Source organism: Ananas comosus, linkage group 7 (genome assembly GCF_001540865.1).
Source record: "Ananas comosus cultivar F153 linkage group 7, ASM154086v1, whole genome shotgun sequence".
In the NCBI taxonomy this organism is placed as follows: domain Eukaryota; kingdom Viridiplantae; phylum Streptophyta; class Magnoliopsida; order Poales; family Bromeliaceae; genus Ananas; species Ananas comosus.
In genome coordinates this window covers 3,928,047-3,950,090 of record NC_033627.1, presented here as the reverse complement: position 1 = coordinate 3,950,090, position 22,044 = coordinate 3,928,047, and the positions used below count along the sequence as shown (strand labels likewise).

General features: G+C 36.4%; 1 protein-coding gene across 6 annotated transcripts in view; it reads right to left on the bottom strand.

Annotated features, from left to right (window-relative positions):
* LOC109712933 (inositol hexakisphosphate and diphosphoinositol-pentakisphosphate kinase 2-like) overlaps positions 1,201-22,044 on the bottom strand; it is a 31,852-nt gene continuing 11,008 nt past the window's right edge. For 2 of the 6 annotated variants that reach the window (XR_002217000.1, XR_002217004.1), the window contains 25 exons: positions 20,127-20,219; positions 19,153-19,227; positions 18,462-18,547; positions 18,120-18,326; positions 17,940-18,039; positions 17,779-17,849; positions 14,246-14,327; positions 12,586-12,744; positions 12,199-12,241; positions 11,578-11,660; positions 10,891-10,953; positions 10,737-10,811; positions 9,961-10,086; positions 9,261-9,502; positions 9,063-9,107; positions 8,767-8,833; positions 8,288-8,359; positions 7,688-7,941; positions 7,535-7,592; positions 7,146-7,313; positions 3,329-3,406; positions 2,988-3,203; positions 2,364-2,457; positions 2,089-2,236; positions 1,201-1,491 (listed from right to left, as the gene is read on the bottom strand). Coding sequence is in view for 1 of the 6 variants with exons in the window: in XM_020236751.1 (XP_020092340.1) it covers positions 2,368-2,457; positions 2,988-3,203; positions 3,329-3,406; positions 7,146-7,313; positions 7,535-7,592; positions 7,688-7,941; positions 8,288-8,359; positions 8,767-8,833; positions 9,063-9,107; positions 9,261-9,502; positions 9,961-10,086; positions 10,737-10,811; positions 10,891-10,953; positions 11,578-11,660; positions 12,199-12,241; positions 12,586-12,744; positions 14,246-14,327; positions 17,779-17,849; positions 17,940-18,039; positions 18,120-18,326; positions 18,462-18,547; positions 19,153-19,227; positions 20,127-20,219 (2,553 nt within the window). In the remaining 5 variants the exon portion in view is untranslated. The other 4 variants (XR_002217001.1, XR_002217002.1, XR_002217003.1 and 1 more) reach the window with 4 other exon arrangements.

The following is a 22,044-nucleotide window of genomic DNA, read 5'->3' as shown; positions in this document are numbered from 1 at the left end:
TCTGGCCGACGCCGACGACTGCCGCCATCCTTCGCCGACGCCGCCGCCCTTTGCCGCCCCAGCCGCAGCCCCCCAAACTCAGTCTCGATCTCTAGCCCTAGAACCCCCCCCACCTCTCTCTCTCTCGCTCTCTTCCTCTTGCTCTCTCTCTCTTTCTGGCCGACGCCGCCGACGCCGACACCGCCGACGCCGCCGCCGCCCTTTGTTGCCCGAGGTAGCTTCATTCCTCGTTCTCCCTAGCCCTAGAAGCTTCTCTCTCTCTCTCTCTCTCTCTCTCTCTCTCTCTCTCTGTGGCCCACACCGCTGCCGCCGGCGACGCCGCCGCCGCCCTCACCCACCTCTGTGAGGCTTCTCACAGTGAGAAGCCCCCTCACAGTCCCTCACTGTGAGAAGCTTCTCACTGTGAGAAGTCCCCCCACAGTCCCTCACATTGGCTTCTCACAGTGAGAAGCCCTCACTATGACTACCGGCGACGCCGCCGCCACCCTCACCCGCCTCTGTGAGGCTTCTCACAGTGAGAAGCCCCCTCACAGTCCCTCACTGTGAGAAGCTTCTCACTGTGAGACAGTGGCCCACCACACCCCCTCACAGTGGCTTCTCACAGTGAGAAGCCCTCACTATGAGTCTCACAGAGGCTTCTCACAGTGAGAAGCCTTTGTGAGGCCTCTTACTCACAAACCCCCCCCCCTCACAGTGGCTTCTCTCTGTGAGAAGCCTCTGTGAGTCTCACAGAAGTTTCTCATAGTGAGAAGCCTTTGTGAGGCCTCTCATTGTGCAAACCCCCCTCACAGAGTCCTCTCATTGATTGTTTTCGGTGTCTTTGTCACAGGTCAATCCTTAGCTCTTAATTGGCAAAATAGTCACGCCGACCGTGCATGTACAATGATAATAGCATCTCTTACCCTCTCTTTTGTTGTATATTAGAAATGTGGTATGCCTTGAGTTTAATATTTTTGTGCATTTTATTACATTACTTTAGAACTCTATATCTGGCGATTGTGTTCCTTTCTATATCATTAGAATGAAAATTTTGTCAAGAATAATAATGTACCACGATATATTAGTGGCCGTAAAGAATTGGTTGCGGTCCAACGCAATATCTCATTTTGAGATTTAGAGATGAAAATATATACAATGTTACTAATTATAATCGAGTGGAAGACCGTGGTTTTTGGCGCCAAAAAATTTGTGAGGAAGCTATTTGCAAAAAAAGCCCATTGCTAACAAAAGTTATTACATTACATTTGTTCATTATCAGATAAAACGACTTTATTTTTCCTGCAACGACTTTATTTTTCCTGCTTATCTGTAAAAGCATCGTGGGGTTTGTTTGGTTGGCTCTTTTGTCACCCAGGAATCAGGAGTAGACAATTTTCATTTGTAGAGAAAGCGCCTCCGTCGTAGAGAAAGCGCCCATGTGCAAAAACAGAGCCCCTTGCTTAGAATTCAGAGAGATTTATTACCAGATCTGTTTTCGATGATTATGTTCTCCTGCAGAAACATAAACCAAGCCCATCATTTTCCATCCAAGTTGAAGGTGAAAATGGATACCGAAAACATGCAAGACGGTGAAGAATCAAATAAATAGTTCGACAACTAGATCAAAGCATCTATAATCAAGCCTCTTTCTTTCCTCTGAAATTATTATTATCCATCATTAAGCTTTAGAATATAAATATCAACCACACATGCCAGGGAGACTGCACAGGCATAATCGACGAGTTAGATCGGGGCATTAGAAGCAAAAATTGACGCAGATAAATTCCTACGAGCTATTAAAAACTGTACAAATACCGACTGGACCATCTCCAACCCATACGACCACAGACTGTCTGCAGGCCCATTGCGCTCCTGAATGGGGCCGAGGAGAAGACTGTTAAAAAGCACCTTCAAACACTGAATATCAAACAATAAATGCACGACGCAAACTATAATCACTTCCGAGTGCAGAATAATATGCAGAACGAACTTAAACAGTCTGACAGATAAACAATTTCAATTTGGCTGCAGTAACATTCGACAAGCATCAATGCTCGTTACTCGTACAGAAAATCTACTAACAGAAGCGAAAGAAGTCAACTCACTAACCCGAGCAACCTGAAATTCACCAGGCTAGGATGCTTTCTTTGCCTTCAACTTCTGTTTGATACCGAGTGTTTTAGCCTACCTCGCTCTTATACTCGTCGTCTCCAGTCTCTCGAGGATGCGGATAGCTCAGTTCCCCTAATGGCCATACCTAAACAAAAGTACACTTTCAGCAAGCTGCTTTCACAAAAGCTTCATGAGATAGGCACTTCAAAGGATCAATAGTTGAGTTATTAAGAAAATTCCAAATTTGTGAATATTCTTCTACTAAGAGTGACCTGCTCAACTTTTCTTTGGTTCCTTTGGAAAACCCAAAGTCCAAGGCTCAAACTTCCTCTTGGTGTTCAATTTGCAGTCCTCCTCACAAGCACTCTGCAATTTGAAAACAAGATCACGTCCAACAGTGGAAACGGGGAACTTCCCAGACATCTCAAAATGATGGTGCTGTGTCAACTCAACTGCGTGATTCTTAATACTGTCTTTTCCATCGATCAAACGGTAAGGAAATTGCAAAGAACTTTTTTTTAACACCACACAATGAATACTCACTAAAACAACAACAACCATAAGCAGCGAACAATTTTTTCACCGAAGAACAGTCGAAACGACTAAAGGAAAGAAAAGTCTAAATTCATCAGGTAAATCATCCATGAAAGTGAAAAACTGAGCCTGTGTAATCAACAAGAAAAGTACTTAACCTGCTTATCATGTACAAAATGAACAAATTTAAAGATCAAACCACAAGAGACCACTCTCCCGTTCCAGGAGAGCAAAGAGAAAAACAAGAAACGTCTGAGAAAGGAGATCGAGTAAAAGATAGTAAACTCTGAGAAAAGAGATCAAGTAAAAGATGGTTATTTTGCACTAGCAGTTTGGTTCTTATGGAAGGGCCAGAGATTAACCAAACGTTCTAGCACTCCGGCACTTTTCGAGAAGTAGCCTGAGAAAGCTTGGGAAGGGGCAGGAGGCGGAAAGTCCTCAGCCGGCATAGCGAATGGCCGGACCATCTTTTCAAACTTGTCAAGCGTGAGATATGACCCAGCTTCCTGCAACCTCTCTGGTCCCATTATAGGCAATGTGTGTTCTTGATGCAACAAAGAAGCTTCCCCACCATCACTCTGCACCACAAAAAATTTTATAGATTATACTGCATTACTTCATAATTTGCTTTACAAGGATCGAAGAACTCTAGATGAATTATTTCTTTATATTTTACTTTTCAGTAGAATGAGAATCAGATCACCTCTAAAGGGCTTAAATCGGCACCACGGCTAAATGTCATCTCTATTCGGAACCTCTTCGGATCTTCTAGAGCTGCTACCTGCAGTGAGGAGTGTATATACTCAATCAGCAGCAATATGATAATAGAACAACAATCAAGCATCTTAACACCAAATTCCATCCATCAGAATGTAATGTCGATTTCAATCTTATAAATACATGTATCCGCAGGTGTTATTATGTAAATGAATTCTAATTCACCCAAAATATCTGAGTGGAGGGGCCAACATCATAAAGGAAAAAAGGCATAGGACCTGTTATGTTGTTGCCATGTCTACAGGTTGAGTGATAAGGTTAAAAAGAAAGGAAAAGATATTAGGAGGAGCAAAAAATAGGCTAGAAAGGGTGACTTAATACTGTTAACAAGGCTATTAATTTCTACAAGCTAGAGTAAGAAAGCTTTTGATATCCTGTGCATATGTGCTCATATGCCTTTACCCTCTAATACAGAGGATGATCAAAATGCTGCAAACTACGGACTGGGAAGAACCAGTCAGCAGACGCTAGGGAGAAGCAGCTGCTGTTATGTTTTATGTTCCTTGCTACTCTTGATGTTTTCATTTGTATAAATTTATCGAGCCTGAATGTTGATCTTTTCTGGTCTTTCTCGTTGATATTTTAACTTTTTCTTGGGTTTGAATAAACGAATTTTTTTTTAATCTGACTTGTGATATGCCCTGTATATACTTGACTGTGTATGATGGTGGCAATGTAAAACTTACCTAATAGTTCTAAATAGAGAGGTCCATTCAATCATCCATTTCACTTTGGGTGGTTTCCTCCCACTCTCCCCCCCTCGCTCCCTCCCTCTCTCTCTCTCTCTCTCTCTCTCTAAACAAAGGTTATGTACAAATCCAAACAGCTGTGTCAAGTATCACGGCACAACTTACCATGCTTGTTGATTATTTTAATACTGAAGTAGTAACTCATTGTAGAAAATATGATGCTTTCTTCTGATTTCACGGGTACGCAGGGCAATTTGAAGAGATGGTATGCTGGACTTTTATCAGGTCAGTAATTGCATCCATCCACATCTAACAAGACCAAACTTTTACACTCCTATATTTGAAACCAACACTCGCTATAATACAATAAATACACTCAACATTTACACTCTCAAGCGCCTACATGTATTAACTAATGTCGCACATCCATAAATCGTGCAAGTACAGTAACACATACATAGCATACGTATAAGCAAGGATTGCCCGTCCTACCCGTGCAGTACCATACCAAGACTCTACCGGCATGTGGCAATTGATCCTGCCGATAATGTATTGACAAAAAGATTGTTTTTAATAGTTTTTAAAATCTTTTAGAGTTTTTTTGAGGTAAAAAGTTTTATACACGTTTTTTCATACTTAAAATATGTAGATCTTGTAAATCTACTTACATTTGGAGCAATAGTATGCTCCATTGCATAATAAGACCAACTCTTAAGTGAAAAAGATAAAAATAAATTTCCTCCAATTTGTTTTATCATTTTAGAAATAGTGAATTCACCCATGGTAATATTTTCCAACAAATTTTTATCCAATTATGATTTTGGTTTTAATTTCTTGCATATACTTTAATAATATATATAAAATAATTTTTTAGTTATAATGATGTTTATGATTCTATTTCTACTAAATAGTGTGAAAAAAAAACTATAAACTATTTTTATCATCACTAGAAAAATTTAAACACTCAAAAAAACTAATTTCGTGATGATTTAATAAAAAAAATTCATGCCAAGGCGTGCCAAGCACCATTGGCATGGGGGGGTGTGCCGACATTGGCACGCCTTGTGCTGTTGCGCCTATGCTAATGCATGAGTCGTGCCAGTGGCACGACAATCCTTGTATATAAAGTAATAAGACTATATGTACATCCATCTGTACCTAAATTTTATAAATAGCAAAAACTAACAAAAAAAAGAAAAAAGATACAACTTAAGAATTATTAAGTCTAACCTCTACTAACCTCCTCCTCAGTTGACTCCATTGAGAAAGCCAAAGAAAGAGATCCCACTGAGGTAGCCAAAGAAAGGCCTTTACGACGCCTTTCTTTTGTCATGTTGGCCCCACTTTGGCGCCAAATTTGACCCGAAAGTGGGGTCGACAAGTAAGATTGTGCTGCTTTAGGCGAGCTCTAAAACAACGCTATCCTTCAATCTTGTGGGCAAAGTTTAAAATGTCGTGGCACGGAGGTGTGCCGTTGTCTGCCTGGCACGGTACGGCACCGGCACGCTTCCGTGTCGACACATGGTACGCTTGCGTGCAGATGAATACACATGACCTCCTATTGCACGCTTTGGCACAAATTTATTTCAACTTTTTTAGTTCCAATTAGCTCTTATAATATTATTTTGAAAGATTTAATCAAATAATTATGAATATTTGCTATGTATAGCTTCAATTAATATATTTGTAAGTTTTTTTGTATGTAAAGTACAACTATCGGCCCGAGCCCTCCGCTTCTACCACAAACATCCATTTTTTCTTCGCAAAATATTTGTCAAAATTTGTCGCATCGCGAAGCTTTCGGTGAATCAGGGGAACAAAAATCGATCTCCTAAACAAATTTTGATCAGATATTTTTTTAAAAAATAAAAATATGGATGTAATATCGGGAATATGACTTTCTCACAATACCAGCAATACTTATATCAACATTGTCAAATAAATCTTATATCTGCAGATGACAATATGTCATATGATCAAGCGCGACGATCTATGTCGAATAAGCAGTCATCTCTATGTAAAGATGTAAATTTAAATAATTATTGTGCTTGTGAATTTTATTATTGTATTTTGATTTCTATTCTACATCAGGTATCGTTGTATTTTACTTACAAAAAGCTTACATGCATGTTAATTGATGAGTATAGTAAGGTATACATAGTAAATATTTATAATTATTTATTTAAATCTTTCAAAATAACATTATAAGAGTTTATTGGAACAAAAAAAACTGAAATAAGTCCGTGCCAAAGCGTGCCAGTAGGAGGTCATGCGTATCTATCAGCACGCAAGCGTGCCACGTGTCGGCACGCAAGCATGCCTGTGCCGTACCAGGGACATAACAGTACGCCCCCGTGCCACAGCACTTTAAACCTTGGGGCCAAAAGGTTCCTTTTTTAGAGAAAAAAAAATCCTAGCTTCTTTTGACCCTACACCATCTCTCTTTTCCCACTCTTTTCAACCAAATTTAATATAATTGATATATTATTAAGGCTCCAAAGGCCATACCAATCCCACTTAGGTGCTCACTAAATCTCTCCACGCAATTTGTTTAATTGGATTGTAAAGTATAAGGTATGTGCATTGATCTTTATTTACTTTTCTTTAATTTTGAATTTCATTGATCTTTATTTACTTTTCTTTAATTTTGAATTTATTCTTTTTTGTTTATGAATAGTAGTTGTTTTGTATTGTTATGGTACATAAAAATAATTAGCACATTAATTGTTTGATGACTTATATAGAAAAAGATGTATTTGACGGTATTACCAATAAGACTATTGTATTGTTTCCAAAGCATGAAACACGTTGAAGACAATTGTAAATAGAAATGGTACATTTTTTTTGCTTATACAATATTAATGACTAGTTTACTTTTTTTTTCTTTTATTTATTATATTTTCTCTTTGCTATACCCATTATGAAAAATTGCTGAACCCGCCAGACTAGAGGCAAATTAGAGGTTGTTGAGAATTTTGCTAGTATGCTTCGTAATATTCTCACAGATTCTTATCAATAACCAGCTTAACCAGGATGTAAGCAAAATTTTCATACCTCTGTGTTTTCAAACATCCTTAAAACAATATAGCTCATGTAATCAAGTTCCCTTGTTTTAAATAGCCGCTCCAAGGCACTTTGGCAAACAAGGCTATCCTCTCCTTGCAGTGATTCATCCAGGTTGCAATAGCGAAGAACATTCATTAAAGAGTGTATATGAGATTCCTGCCAATTAAGACAATAAATAAAAAATGATTTCATAAGATCCAAAAAAATGATTTTCATCCGAAATTTACTAATTTAGCACCAATGTTTCATATCTATTTTAGTTAAATATAAGTGGAGGCATCCTTTTGCAAGAGAAAGAGTGATTAATGCAAACAGTTTTAGCCAGAAGAAATTTTTAAGACTAATAACAAGTTAGAAATCTGGACATATATACATACTGATGTGAAATAAAGCCTTGTACGAACGTGTCGCTCTGGTGTTTTCACATTTGCATACCTGAAAAGAAATTAATTGACAATTTAAATGCATCAAATGATTAGTAAAAAAAACAAAAACAAAACTAAAACAAAATTAGTAGGTAGATTACAAACTTCGGATCTAAGCGATATTGGGTTTCTTTATCATCATCGTCATCTTGGTCCAGTGACTTTTCACTTGTGGAGCTAGATCTTCTACCATCCTCATTCTTGTTTGTAGGCTTTTGTTGCTTATCTGTCTCCTCTTTCTTTGTCTTACATAAGGCTGAAGTTTGACTATGATTGGATTTTGGCTCAGCAACACTGATAGCCTCTTCTCGAGTGTTACGCAAGTCGATCAAAATCTTGCCCAACAAACGACGGGCTATCTGAAAAACAGAATAATCCATAATAACATATTACAGGAATAACAATAAGCGCAGAACCTTACCAACAGCAAACTTAATAGAGGGGTTAACAATAGAACCCCACTTTTTTAACTGTTACTACTAAAGATCGTGACTTGTCATTTAAGTGTTATTTCAGATGGTGCTGTGTCAGATGCAGTGAATAATAATTCTTCCAGAAATCAATAAACCTTATGGCTAACCTTCAGAGAAAAACTTAACAAATTGAACCGTGCAGCAGAAGAAATCTTCATGAGTTATGAAAGTTACAAATTTAAATTGTGCACATTAGAAATCTTCCTGCTATATACAATTTTGCAAATTATACCTTTGAGCCAATTTTGAGTTTCTGTTTTGGATTAATTCCATACTCGTTTGGTATAACGCCATCGGCAAGCAACTGCAGGAAGGAAATAATAACAATTAAATTGCAAGCACAAAGGAAATAACAGAGTAATCATTTGTACTAAATTACTAATAAAACAAAACAGAAGAAAAAATCAAAGCAAACAGTCAAGTCGTCTACAATAGGCTATGTACAGATTAAATCAAGAGAAAAATACTGAGTAAATGTTACTTTTAAAACTATTGTATACATGCTATAAACCTTACAGCACGACAAACAACAAGATGAGCATGCTCAATAAGTTGGATTGCCAGCCAAGAATTCCATGTATGATTTACTGTTCTTATTCTACAACTTACTAATCCATACATCAAGATTTACCATGCAAATAGTAGTATTAAGCTAGTGAGTACATTGTTGTATAAAACAAAAGAACAAATGAAGCATTTTCTTCCTGTTACCTGAGCGACTTTCAAGAGCTCAGCTAGACCTTCAAGATTGAGATGGGCATTATGTAGGAGGTCATATCTGTCATGCGATACAACAATTTCAGTTAAGAAGATCACATAAGCATAATAATGGAAGGGTATTATAAGAAAAAACTCTCAGTCAAAGTATTAAACTCATGGCAACCACAACAGAACAAGATGATTCCAGCATTTAACAGTTCCATAACTGAACTTTAAATATTGCATTTTACCATATTATTGGCAAACATATTAAATCATCAGATATTTGATGAACTTGGGATCCTTACTTGCAAGAATCATACACATCTGGAATTTGTGTAATGTCGAATCGGCTGCATAGTAACAGTGAGAATATTATTTATATGACAGAAAAGTTTACAATAGTTTGCATAAATGTAAAAAAGGATGAGAAAGCATCTAATTTCTCATAAGTCATAAGATCATCTGATGTAAAAAACTTTTATCTGCTTATAGGTGTCACGTACTCTTTTCGTTCATTATATAAGTCTTTTTCTAGCTTCTTCCAGCGAGCGAACATCAAAAGGAAGCCTTCACTACCACAGGGCAATCCAGCAGCAATGCGAGCCACATCAATTGTTGTTTTCCCCAGAGCCTTTGCCTGGTCGTATGGAGATAATGCAGACAAGGAGCTTGTCTTCGCAAGTTTGTCATCTTCATCTTGAGCAAGCAACTTCACTTGTGCAGTTATTTTCTTTGTCAATGTAGCCTACCGGAGAACTCAAAAAAAAGGGAAAGAAAGAAAGAGAATACACTTATTCAACTATTTCAATATTGAATGGAGAGATTTTTGCTAGAAAGAGATGCATATTGCCATATTGAGACTAGTAGAACCAGACACCACAACAAATTTAGCAATATTATTTTAGTTACAGCTTGCTGAAAATCTTGCTAGTCCAACAGATTACATAGCATTTCACAGTTATGGATAATGGATAATCAGCAAAATATTAAGTTACTCAAAAGCAGCAGCATGCTACAAGATTGAATGTACGGGATCTCTTGAGAAAGCAATCAGTATTCCCACAGTGATCAATAAGAGCAGCAAAATATAGCACAACTAGGAAATGTGTCCAAACCCTGTGTTTGTACAAAAGTTACATAAAATTCAAGGTGCCAGATCTAATGGTGAATGTGCGAAGATATAATAGTCCAAAGTAACAGTACCAATTTGGGAAGAAGTTGAGATGCATTTGTAGGCAGGCCAGCACCATCGACCATCCATGGAAATTGCACAGATCCATTGCCATTTAGTGCTTTAGATTCAGAGATGATAATATCATGTAATCTAGCCTGTAAAGTTTAGCTGATTACAAAGATATGACATCACAGAAATTGAACAAGCACTGAAACCATTCAGCTTGACATGGATTACACTTTTAAAGAAATTACTTGGAGAAGTTGATCAATCTAGAGTGCTCTAAAGCATGATACAAATGAAACAACTTGACAGAGTTATCATACAGTAAATCAATGTTGAGGCACCACCAAATTTTTGCTAAAGAGAAGCAGCGTATATGGTTGTTATATTGTGAATCAAAGCCAAATAGCCAATACAACAAAAGATTTTGCCATGACATAACTCAATGAATTTTCATAAAATTACATGCACCGGTCTATCCTTATCATGCTTATTTCTGGTAATCACAAGAGTAGCTCAACGAAAAAAAATAGGACCAAATATTTTATCTTCCACAGCAAATCATCACAATAACAATGAGATTCTAGGGTACTAAACCACGAAAAACATACCAAGCAACCAATTAATTAAACCTGAAAATTGATAAGTTATGTATTGTCCTATGGTTATTAGTAGTTACTTCCTATATATGTTCAAGCCATTATGCTATAAGCAATTTACAAAGATTATGAATTTTTAAAAAATACTTCAAGCAGCATTTAACGTTACTATGGTTAGTATAACAAATCAGCGTCAAACAAACCTTCGCTTCATCCATCTCAATGCTAGCATCTTCCAGTCCATCTAGCATGGATGAGTCTTTACTAACAAGTGAAACCTGAAAATTGAAAACGCTGGTAAAATGTAAATTTGGCCTAAACTCATACTTAAGTATTGCTGAGAAGAGGGTAACAAACCAGAATGGGAGTTAGCTGCCCCTCTAAATCAAGAAGGCCTTTGGCAAATGCTGCTGCAGACATCTGTCCAGCGATTGAATTAGTATCATGGACAAAACCAAAAACAGTGTGTCAATAATTTAATGACTGACTTGGTAGAACTGAGCCCGGCATTTGAAACTTTAGCTCAAATCCTGCTCAACTTCATGTGAGTATTTGGTACAAGATCTCATGATCCAGTTCATTCTTGCAATTTTGCTACTCTGGGCCTTATTCAGTATTGAGCAAGCGAGTATCAGGATGGATCAGTCATATAATCGGAACAGGACCAACATGAGCTTTTTTATCCCAAAAATTCGAACAGACAATGAATGGGAAATGTTCAGTTCAAGAATAAAACTGGTTCAACTGGGGGATCCCAGTGGATCAACCACCAGTTCGAGTGGTTTAATTAACCAAATTTTCACTGAACCGGATTAGGAATTGGTTCACTGACAACCAGATTTGTTCAACTGGTTGGTCAAACTCTGTTTTTTTCAGTTCAGGCATATGAGTAGGATTGGCCATTTACAGTGCTAATTTAAAAAAAGAAAAAAAGAAAAAGAAAACCGAAATAGTTAGAACAACCTCAGCAATCGGTAAAAAGACATTAACAAATAGGAAATAGAGAAGGCTAAACTCAAGTTAGAAGCTATGTTCTAAATATACCTGGACACGCCCCTCGTCTGAGCTGTATATCTTCAGATCATGTCGGTAAGTGCTATGAAGGCGAAGCAAGCCAGTTCCTTCACCTAAAGATACCGAAACCACTAATGAGACAAATTTTCGAGCTATAGAGCATACTGAAACAGAAGATCATATGGTGAAGCAGTGCACCCAAAAAAAAAAATGAGACTATTATTCAATAAGATATCTTTTTGCCAGTTAGACATAGAATGTCAAAATCACAAAAAGCATCACTATTTCTTTCAATTATCCAAATGAATTATTCATAGGAAAGAAATTTATATAGTTTGGTAAATTGAAGATAATAATTTAATTAAAGCAAGCATGGATCATTTAGTTCAGTGTACTCCTTTAACATCTCATTCAGTGTACTCCTTTAACATCTCAATGAAAACTCTTGGTCATTTTTACAAAAAAGCTTCCATTGAGGAGAAGTACAGTACTTTATCTTCATATTTAAAACAAATAACTTGTAACAAGATTTTGGAGCCAAGACTACAAGTCTACAGTGAATATAATGAACAACTATATGATTCCTTCTAGTGACATATGAAATGAACTTTTCTAATAAATGGTCAAATATATATTTGATTGACAAATAACCTGGATACATGTTGTTCCTGAAGAATCTTCCCAACTCTTCAGCCTGAATGGAGAGGAAAAAGAAAATGAATAGAACACCATTAGTGTGATAGACTATGGCATGTGCATTAAATATTTACAAAACATGTTATGTTCTTCAGTAGTCAAAGGCAGTAAAAGGGTTCTGTCACCGTTAACTGAACAACTACTAGCTGATATAGTCAGAAAACAATGTACCGCAACTGAAAAGTCAATTGCAGATATTCCTCCACCACAAGAGTAACAAGGCTGGATATTAGAAAAGAAACTCTACTATACAGGTAAAAGGTGAAATGCGTATTTGACCTATGAACCAAGGCCCAGAACAAACAATGATACAAGGGAAATACAAAACAGAAAAGAAACGACCTGCTTTCTTCCAGCATGAGTAAGCACCCCACCGTACTTGAGAACCATTAGAGCTTCAACAGGTCGCTCCTCTTCACCATCACCATTACTTTTGGGAACTTTAACCCATTTTAAAGGCTTTAGTTGAACTTTCCTGTAAATTCCTGAGAAATGTCCACCCTAAATACCAAGATGACAGAATTAGCTTATGCATTTCTAACCATAAACATTTCTCTGAACTCGGTGCAATTAGAAGATAAAATTACAAGCCACGTCCATACGGGAAGATTTACCATTAGGAAAAAATAAAAAGATAAAAGAAAAGATAAAATAAAATAATCAAGTATACATGCAGGCACGATTTGGCAGGATCTTGGAAAAACATGTGGATATGCAAAACATGTAAATATGCAGTCCATGCAACAAAATTTAGATTTACAGGGCAGGCAGTTCTACTACACAAAACCTCTGTTTTACTTTACTACAGTTAAAAAGCCACGCACTTCAAATTCTTCCTCATCAGGCATCCACCCAGGAGCAAATCGCATTATTCAAATGTGTTAAATGGATTCAATTTATAAAGATCAAGGAATATCCAACAAATATAATCAACCTACTACAATGCTATGTGGTTGTAAGTAGATGGATGTACAGGTGTTTATGAATATATAACTAAGTACTAACGCCAGATCCTACATGTGACTCGTGGATACAGCTAAGAAATCCTAATCCTGCTCGATAAATTGTTATACATGACCTCTTAAGCAGAAGTAACAAAAGAAGAAAGGACCGTATTAAGGTCTTATGTTAGGCAGTTGGAGCAGGACTCAAGGGATAAGCCATTACACTCCAAGCGTTTCAAGCTCAATGAATTGAAATCTAAGGCAACTTCTTAATATCTTTGAACTATATAAAAACTTTTTAACAAGTTCGAACCTTCTCACAAGGATAACTTGACAAGCACATAGAATGAAGGATAAAGATGCCGATGCAAGGTCAACCCAATGACCAACCCAGCAAGCGCGAGCACGAGAGAGAGAGAGAGAGAGAGAGAGAGAGAGTAACAACATGGCCCAAGATAAAATGTGGAATAAGATTAACAACATGACACAAAATGCTTAAGCACAAATTACTAACACAAGTAAGAGAGTCTGATATAGGACTATTGGGCCACAACAAAAAGCCTCATAGATGGATCTTACTATTTGTAAGTCACATGTGATGTGCAAGATATTAGTGGTACGATTCGTTTGGCAAGAATGTGGAGAAAAATAGCTTCATTAAAGATATGTCCCAATAGAATTGAACTTGCAAAGAGAAGAGATAAGATGAACTTGCCATCATTTCATATTTTAGGAAACAGAAATGAAAAGAAAATCAAAAGTAAACCAAAAAAAAGTGCCTTGTTATCTTGTCCCCTCTTCCGTATGCTAAAGGAATAAAGGTGCTTGCACTAGTATTAACATGAAGAAGGATTATTGTTTGCTCTACGAGTGGGTATGTAACTTCAGAAACCACATGTGACCACAGCTGCTAAGTCTAGACAAAAGAGTGGTCCTCTTGTATCTATCATCATGTAAATAGGTGAGAAAAATCAATAAGGCATGACAATTTGTTTGTATTAAGTAGAACTGAAACAATATGGACCTGCCAATATGAAATATAGTACTAGTAAATTTACCTCCTCCAGCACTGCTTTGACTTGACGAAGTTTTTCAGCATGCTCTAAATCTTCAGCATCACTATCACTTTCACGCCCAGACCTAGATAAATGACATAGGGTTTAGAGTTTTATCAAATAGAACTTTTGAAGTACCATCTGTCAGGGCTTAGGATCGTCCAGCATGTGCTATCAACAAAAAAAACACTAACCAAGAACTAGCGAAAAATAATAGAAAAGAAATACACAAAGAAGAAACAGCGATTTATGTGGTTCGGCAACTTGCCTATGTCCATGAGGAAAGCGAGAGAGATATATGCTTTATATGAAGAAACCAGAGTATTAAGCCTACAGCTTTATGTTTCTCTCAACTTAAATACAAGAGCTTTATAGTTATTGTCACCCTTCCCTTGTAGCAAGAAAAAATCCTAATCTTTATCCTAAATGAATTTTTCTAAAACAGTGAGAAACTCAACAAGCTACTAATTAAATTCCCGGGCTTCACCTCACACTTCTTGTTTCACTTGTTCGCGGAGCATGGCATTCCTTTTATATGCATGCAAAGTGCACATGCACATGTAAATTGGAGCAGGCAACTTTTTCAAGTCAACATCCATTAATTAGCCTATACATAGACTATGGAAAAAAATGAGCATGCATGAGTTTCATGCATACATAAGCAAAACACATGCACGTCTTCACCGTACAATTAGAGCATCCCATTCACACTTTAAGGATTTTAGTAGATCCAGTGCACCGTAAACCAATTTCCATATTCATGCCTATTTAGCATTTAGAAAACCTTATAGGGCAAAAAAGTACCTTTATGGCATATACAAGAGAAGACATATATCCAACATTCTCCATCTTGGCTTCTTTTGTTCTTCATGCAAATTCTCTCTTCTTAATGCCGTTTCTCCCTAGAGCTTCCAGTATTCAGCAATCATGTAAATTTGCCAAGTTTAGACAATTCCTAAACTTTCAAGCTATTACCGGATTTGTCATGATGTCAGCTATGTTGTCCTTTATAGACCTTCACAAACTGAATTTTTTCATCATCTTCGTTTGTGAACTCCCTTAATTTGTGATACCTTGTGTCTATATATTTAGTCCTTGCATGGTACACATGATTTTTAGCAAGACAAATAGCAGTTTGACTATCACAAAATATTATTACCTTATCCTGTATGATATCGAGTTCACCTACCAAGCCTTCAAGCTAGACTGCTTTCTTGGCTACTTCAATTGTCACCATATATTCCGCCTCTGTAGTTGGCAAGGCTACAGTGCGCTGCAACGTGGACTTTCAACTAACAGATCCGTCATCCAACAGAAAAAAGTGTAACCTATTATGGATCTTCTACTGTCTAAATCTCCAACATAGTCAGAGTCCACATGCCCTCTTACTTCAGCACTACTAGATTCTCTAGTGTAGAAAATTCCTGTATCAATTGTGCCTTTCCATTTTACTACCTCCTAGTGTTGCTTCCCTAGATTCGACAAATATCGACTAACAACAATAACTGCATATGAAATGTCAAGCATAGTGCAAATTATAGCATATTATACATTAATCAACCAACTGCGCTAGCATATAGTACTAAATGATATGAGATTCTAGAGGTGGTTCCTACAGATTCAAGCAATGGCTCTCACCAAACTCGTAGTATAGTACTTTGTCCCGCATAGCACTTAGCTCTCACACTTCCGGCTGATATTAGGCTCCGATACCAAATGTAACGATCCTATCCACAAGCAATAATAACTCATTGGACTCTAAACCAACAGCCCAAAATGCTTATGCCAGTTATTATTACTAGGGTCCCTAATCCTTATATACCCAATCATAATCCCTTTTCTATCCGATGTGGGACTATTAGGGCATTACACTTAGGGCATGTTTGGTTCACCTATTTTAGACTATGGAATCGGAATGGAATTCATTGATTCCAATAGTTGCCGTTTGTTTTATAGGAATCGGATCCCGATTCCGATTCCACTTCGGAATGGGAATGGCCAAATCCATTTATGATCCAATCCGGCTTTGAATCTCGGATTGGCTCATTCCAAAGTAAATTATTCAAAATCCTTTTTTATCAACACCTACCTCCTCTTTCTTTATCACTTTTCTCTCTCTTAATCAAAACCCTCTCTCAAAAATTTTAAATTTTCATTCCGATTTCCATTCAAATAATGAACCAAACATTTTTGGATGATTCATCATTCCATTTCCCATTCCAAAGCAATCCAATTCCATTTCTCATTCCTATTCCAATCATGAACCAAACATGCCCTTACACCTTATATATTACTTGAATGTTAAAGTAAAACAAAGTATAGTATGTATGCACGATTGTACTATCGTATAGGCAAAGAAACTTTTCCTCAATTTGGGTATTAGATATTATAAAATGCACAATGACAAATCCATTCAACTGAAGATAAAACCTTAGATGCAAAGGTAGCATAGCAAGATTCAATTAGCCTCCTATGGCTTAGAGCTTTTGCATTTTGCTCTCTTTTAGTTTAAAAAGTTATACTTTGACACATTATGACTTCATTTTTTTATATTTTGCTATAACGCCGTGGCATTGAATTAGTAGATAATACATTTTCGAAATTACAGATTAGTAACATATAATATTTTCCCATCTAGGGTAGTCGAAGTTTGTTCAAAAGCATATTCAGGCCCTTTGCTGTTTTTCTCATAATTATTTTAAATTACATCATTAATGAAGTTACTGTGTATTTACAAATTCAGAGCAAATTTTGTGCTTCTAAATAATTTTCTGCAGGAAAAGCACAGATTCTGTGCTAGTATTTAAAATTATTGAAATTTACAATTTAGTGCCTCTGACTTGAAATCAAGGATTAAAGTGCCCATCGGTATGGGCCGTATTTACCGTGCCGTATCGTGTCAACAAGATATCGGCACGATACAGCCCCCGTGCTGATAGGACAACTCAAAACCCTCTATTCTTGAAATTAGTAAGTAATTTTCTCAATGCAGTTCAAAAGATTTGATAAAAATACATAATAATAATTGACATATTTTGTTGCTAAAAAAAAATAAATATTTCATGCCATTACATGTCGGCACACATTTTTTTTGTGACCAGCACGTGTCGGCATGGCCCGGCACGCACCGTGCCGTACCATGCCAGCAAGTTTCCGGCACGACCCCGTGCCACGGCATTTAAATCGTTGCTTGAAATATCAAACCTAGACTGGCAACACAAAGTGTTCACTATTCAATATATCACAGAATCTTTTTCTTCTCAAAAGTTTTAAATCTGAAAAAAAAAATTCACAAGCTACCTTTGATTTGCAGATTTAAGTAGCCATACTACTATATGACATTTAATGGCAAATCAAAACTGAGCCAAAGTGTAACAAGGTGTGTAAGTGTGTTGGCCCAGATTGAAGTAGCCTATCAAGTTGGAAGTATAATAGCAAACCCTATTAACAGGAGTGCAAAAATAATATTTAAACAAAACTAATGCAAAATAAATCTTAAACTATTCATCTTTGTTAGAGAAATCTGCAAAGCATACCTAGTACGTGGAACTAGTATTCTTGTAGCATCTAGCAGATCTTGTAACTGAACAGCACTTTTGAGCTTTGTCTACAAGCAAAGGTTCAGTAAAATAAACTTACATTCAGTACTAACAAATTTACAAAAGAGTTAATGAACCAATTTCAGAGTAACAAGTACCTCAGCTCTTGGCTTTCCACCATTATACTTCAACATTAAATTTAGAAGCTTTTCCTCCGTAACCTTCAATTTTACCTTCTGCTTTGGAGTCCGATCACCACTTACAACATTTTGGACAACCATCAGGAAAAAGAAAGAATGAACAGCAGCTTGTTATAATGCAGAAAGGCATGCGCTTACTGGCGGATAATAGCTATCACACAACGGAGTTCCTCCGATTGACCAAATGTGCCAATAATTCCACTTCCTTGTCGTGTCAGGCCTTCAGAAGGTTGGACTGGTTCGTTACATTTCCACGGAAGACTAGGAGGAATAGTAGATGACAGATGAGGAGCTTTGGCATCAAGAAACATTTTCCTCAAAATGCATGCAGCATCATCATAGTATCTAAGTGATAAGATCTTGGATATTAGAAGTAGGGCAGCGATAATTATGGTGGTAGCAATAACAATGGACGTATTGTTTTTCAATCAAAACAAAATGAATAGTAACTAATTTAAAAAAATTAAGTGAAGTGTTTACTTGTGTGAATTCTTCACAAAACTCCACCCATTCACATCACACACATAGGATCTTCCTTCACACCTTAAGAGATCAAAGCCACACACCTACGCGGTAGATAGAGAGACAAAAAAGGGAGAAAGTTTAATAGAGAGAACTGAGCAATACATGTAGGAGACTAGGACACACTTCAAGAAAAAAATCCAATACCATTAGCAGGGAACTGTCACACTACCCATCAAATTCAGGTATACCCTTCTTTTTAATGGTTTGATGATTCTAGGCACATTTGAGTCATTTGGATTTCATGTGATAGACAATTGTGCTAAGGAAAATTAACAGAAGTTGAAGTGGAGTGATTGATTGATTGAAACAGGTAGAAAGTACATGTGGTTTATATTTACCAAAAATGTCTGGGTGGCGATCTGCAATCGCTCTAAGATTCAGCAGCTCAAGAATTTTAGTATGGGGAAAATTACCGGAAAATTACCAGATAATTATCATTGCTATCTTCAATGCTACAGATTATGCCCTCATTTAAAACATACACGTGCAATAAGTAGAGGGATGCATGGATCGCATACTTCAACATAGCATGGTGAACAACAGAAACAATTATATAGTAAATGCCTGCTAAATGGAGAGGAAAACTCTCTTGCATGTAGGCAGGAAGAAAGAACCACGTGTAAGAATCAAATGTAAATAAAATTACCGCTTGCCTGAAAGCATGACAAACACCCCTTGCCATGTGTTTCTCTGCCGGAGTTAATAGTACAGGATATCTCACCTTCAAGAATAATGCATTATTAAACATCTAATACACATCATTAAAATAAAACCACAAAAATTAAGCAATGCCATCAAATGACTAAACCAAAGACAAAATCATTAATTTTAAGGCCAATTTGTTTGCACAAGCCAAAAATCAATAATGAAAGAAACAGGATTAGTCCCTTGCCACTTGAGTTCATGGCAAGCTCATAACCGGCCCAAAAGTTGAGAGTTGAGACCAACAAATACTGTAAGTCTGTAACAAATATATAATTAACCCTTGCTCCTGTCTAATTAGATTTTGATGTTCAAAGTGTGGTGAAGAATGAAAAAGAAAAAATATTACACCATCATGAGAGCCAAAGGACTACAGAAAGCCATCCATTCCACATAGTATTAAAGCATATTAAAATTGTTGTGATTTTAATGCAGATGACGTGTTTGATCTTTTTACTTTATATGACACTAGAAGCAATGATATCAATTATAATCAAGATCTTAGGTCAAATTGTCCCCCAGAGTTGAAGGCATCTCCTTCCTCTAAGGTCTAGAAGAAACTTTAGAGGATCTCGCCTTCATTACATTAGCCAAAACTGGAACACCAGGGTAACCTCTCCATCAATACAAACCTCAAAACTTTCACCGAAAGCCCAGTTTTCATCCTGATTTTCCTCCAGTTAGGATTTTCACATTATAATTTAGAGGGCTCATTAACCAAATTCTTTTGGTATATCACTATCATGCAGGGAAAGGGCTATAATTGATTTGCTGACGAGGTACCTATAGAGGGTAAATATTTGGAACCAACTCCCACAACACATTTCAGAAGTGTTATTCAATGCATACCCCACTAGAAGGTAAAAATCTATACAACTCAAACAAATGAAAGGACCACAAAAATCCCTATATATTTACCTCTTTTCCATCAGGATTCCTCATAACAACGCCATCAACAACAGGAGATTTGCGTGCTTCAGCATGTGCATACTCTTGGCCAACTGTATATACCTATAATAAAAGTAAACACCTAGGTTCTAGTAACATAGCATGAAACGACATAAGTAGTATACGATAACATGGCTTCGTGGTACAATATGACAAATATAGATATACCACTCAAGATTTTGATGTACTAAATAGATTTCCCATTGCAACAAATAGAAGCAACAGAAAAATGCAAAATAATAGTAATAATAATAGTCAAATAAGAAATAAGATTGCAAAGTGCCAAGAAAATTTCATGGAACCATTCTTATAAAAGAACCTTATAAAAGAACCTGAGTAAACTATTGAAGTCAACCATGAAATCAATTTCAGTCAAGGTTCTAGGTGCTGTGGCACATACCCATGTCGACCAGTATTCACGCAGAGTAACTACTATAAGGGGTTGTTTAGTTGGATGTAATTGTACATGCAATGTGGTTGGAGATGCATGCAATTGGAAGTACAACAGTTACAACAACATACATCTCGTTTGGTTTAATGTAGCAAAAAAAAACATACCAATTATAAATAATTTGTTCGATTGCATGCAGTTGAGAAGTGCATTTATAAAATATTATACCGTAGTTTCAATATATTTTTTATTTAAAAGGTGAATAAGGAGGCAAGTTTACCTTTTGTTTAAAGTTACCCTCTCCAACTATTTTAGTTGAAACTACGGCCAATTTGGGCACAGTTTTAACTGCTGCAGTTAAGCCTCCAGGTGTTATTCCAACTGTAGTAGTTGGATTCAAATGCATCAAACCAAACAACGGATTTGAATCCGTATTCAGTTACAGCTGAATGTGCAATTGCAACTATACCCAATCAAACAACCTTTAAATGAAGTGCAATATTTAAACAGAACAATTTGGAAGCGAGGACAATGCAATCTATAAACATATTTAAAGCTGGAGTCCTAATACTGCGTGGCATCTCCATATTAATTTGGGGGGAGGTGGGGTGGGGTTGGGGCCCGCCTTTTTTTCATCCCAACCCCTCTATCTCATCATCCAATAATTTCGCAGAGGGACTAGCATTGGGCTCTCTTTCATTATTACAAAAATTTTAAGTATATAATTTTTACATATCTTTTTATATAGTTTAGATTACTTATATTAAGTATAAATTTTAATTTTATAAAATTGATCATTTAAAAATAGATTGAGCAGTAAAAGATGAGAGAGAGATTGATAGAGTTTAGCTTAATTATTTATATTAATAAATATATAGTTGCGAGAATTGCATAAAGTATACTAACTGAATTTGTACAGATAAACGATGCATTTAAATTTTGAAGTCAAACTACCGTTGACTATGTCAAATCAAACAAATTGAAAGGTTGTATAGTAAAAACAAAATTTGAGAGGTTGGATAGCCAATTAGGAAATCTCTACATGTTTTTATTTTAATTTTAATATCAAATTTCAATGTCATATTTATAGTCTGATGAGCAATCAACTTCACATTCAGAATCTTCTGAAATATTCAAAACATGATTGGTCGACTTTTAATTTTAACAATTAAGCATTCTAAACTTTCTTAAATAATTTAACATGTTCTTTTTTAGAATGAAATCACTAATTGAACAAAACCGATCGATGCGCAACCCTTACTTCGTTTGGAAAAAAAAAAAACATAAAAAAGATAAATTACACCTTTAAACCTTAAGCTATGAGATGCATAACACTTGAGTTCTCGAATTTTAATGCGTTACAACAAACTATTAGTCATGTGACACTTTAGTCCTCAAACTTCAATTAATTACAATTTCTGGTTTGAACTATGAAGTATGTTATATTTTAGTCTTCAACTTTTACTGATGCTATAAATATAATTTATTATTCTTATG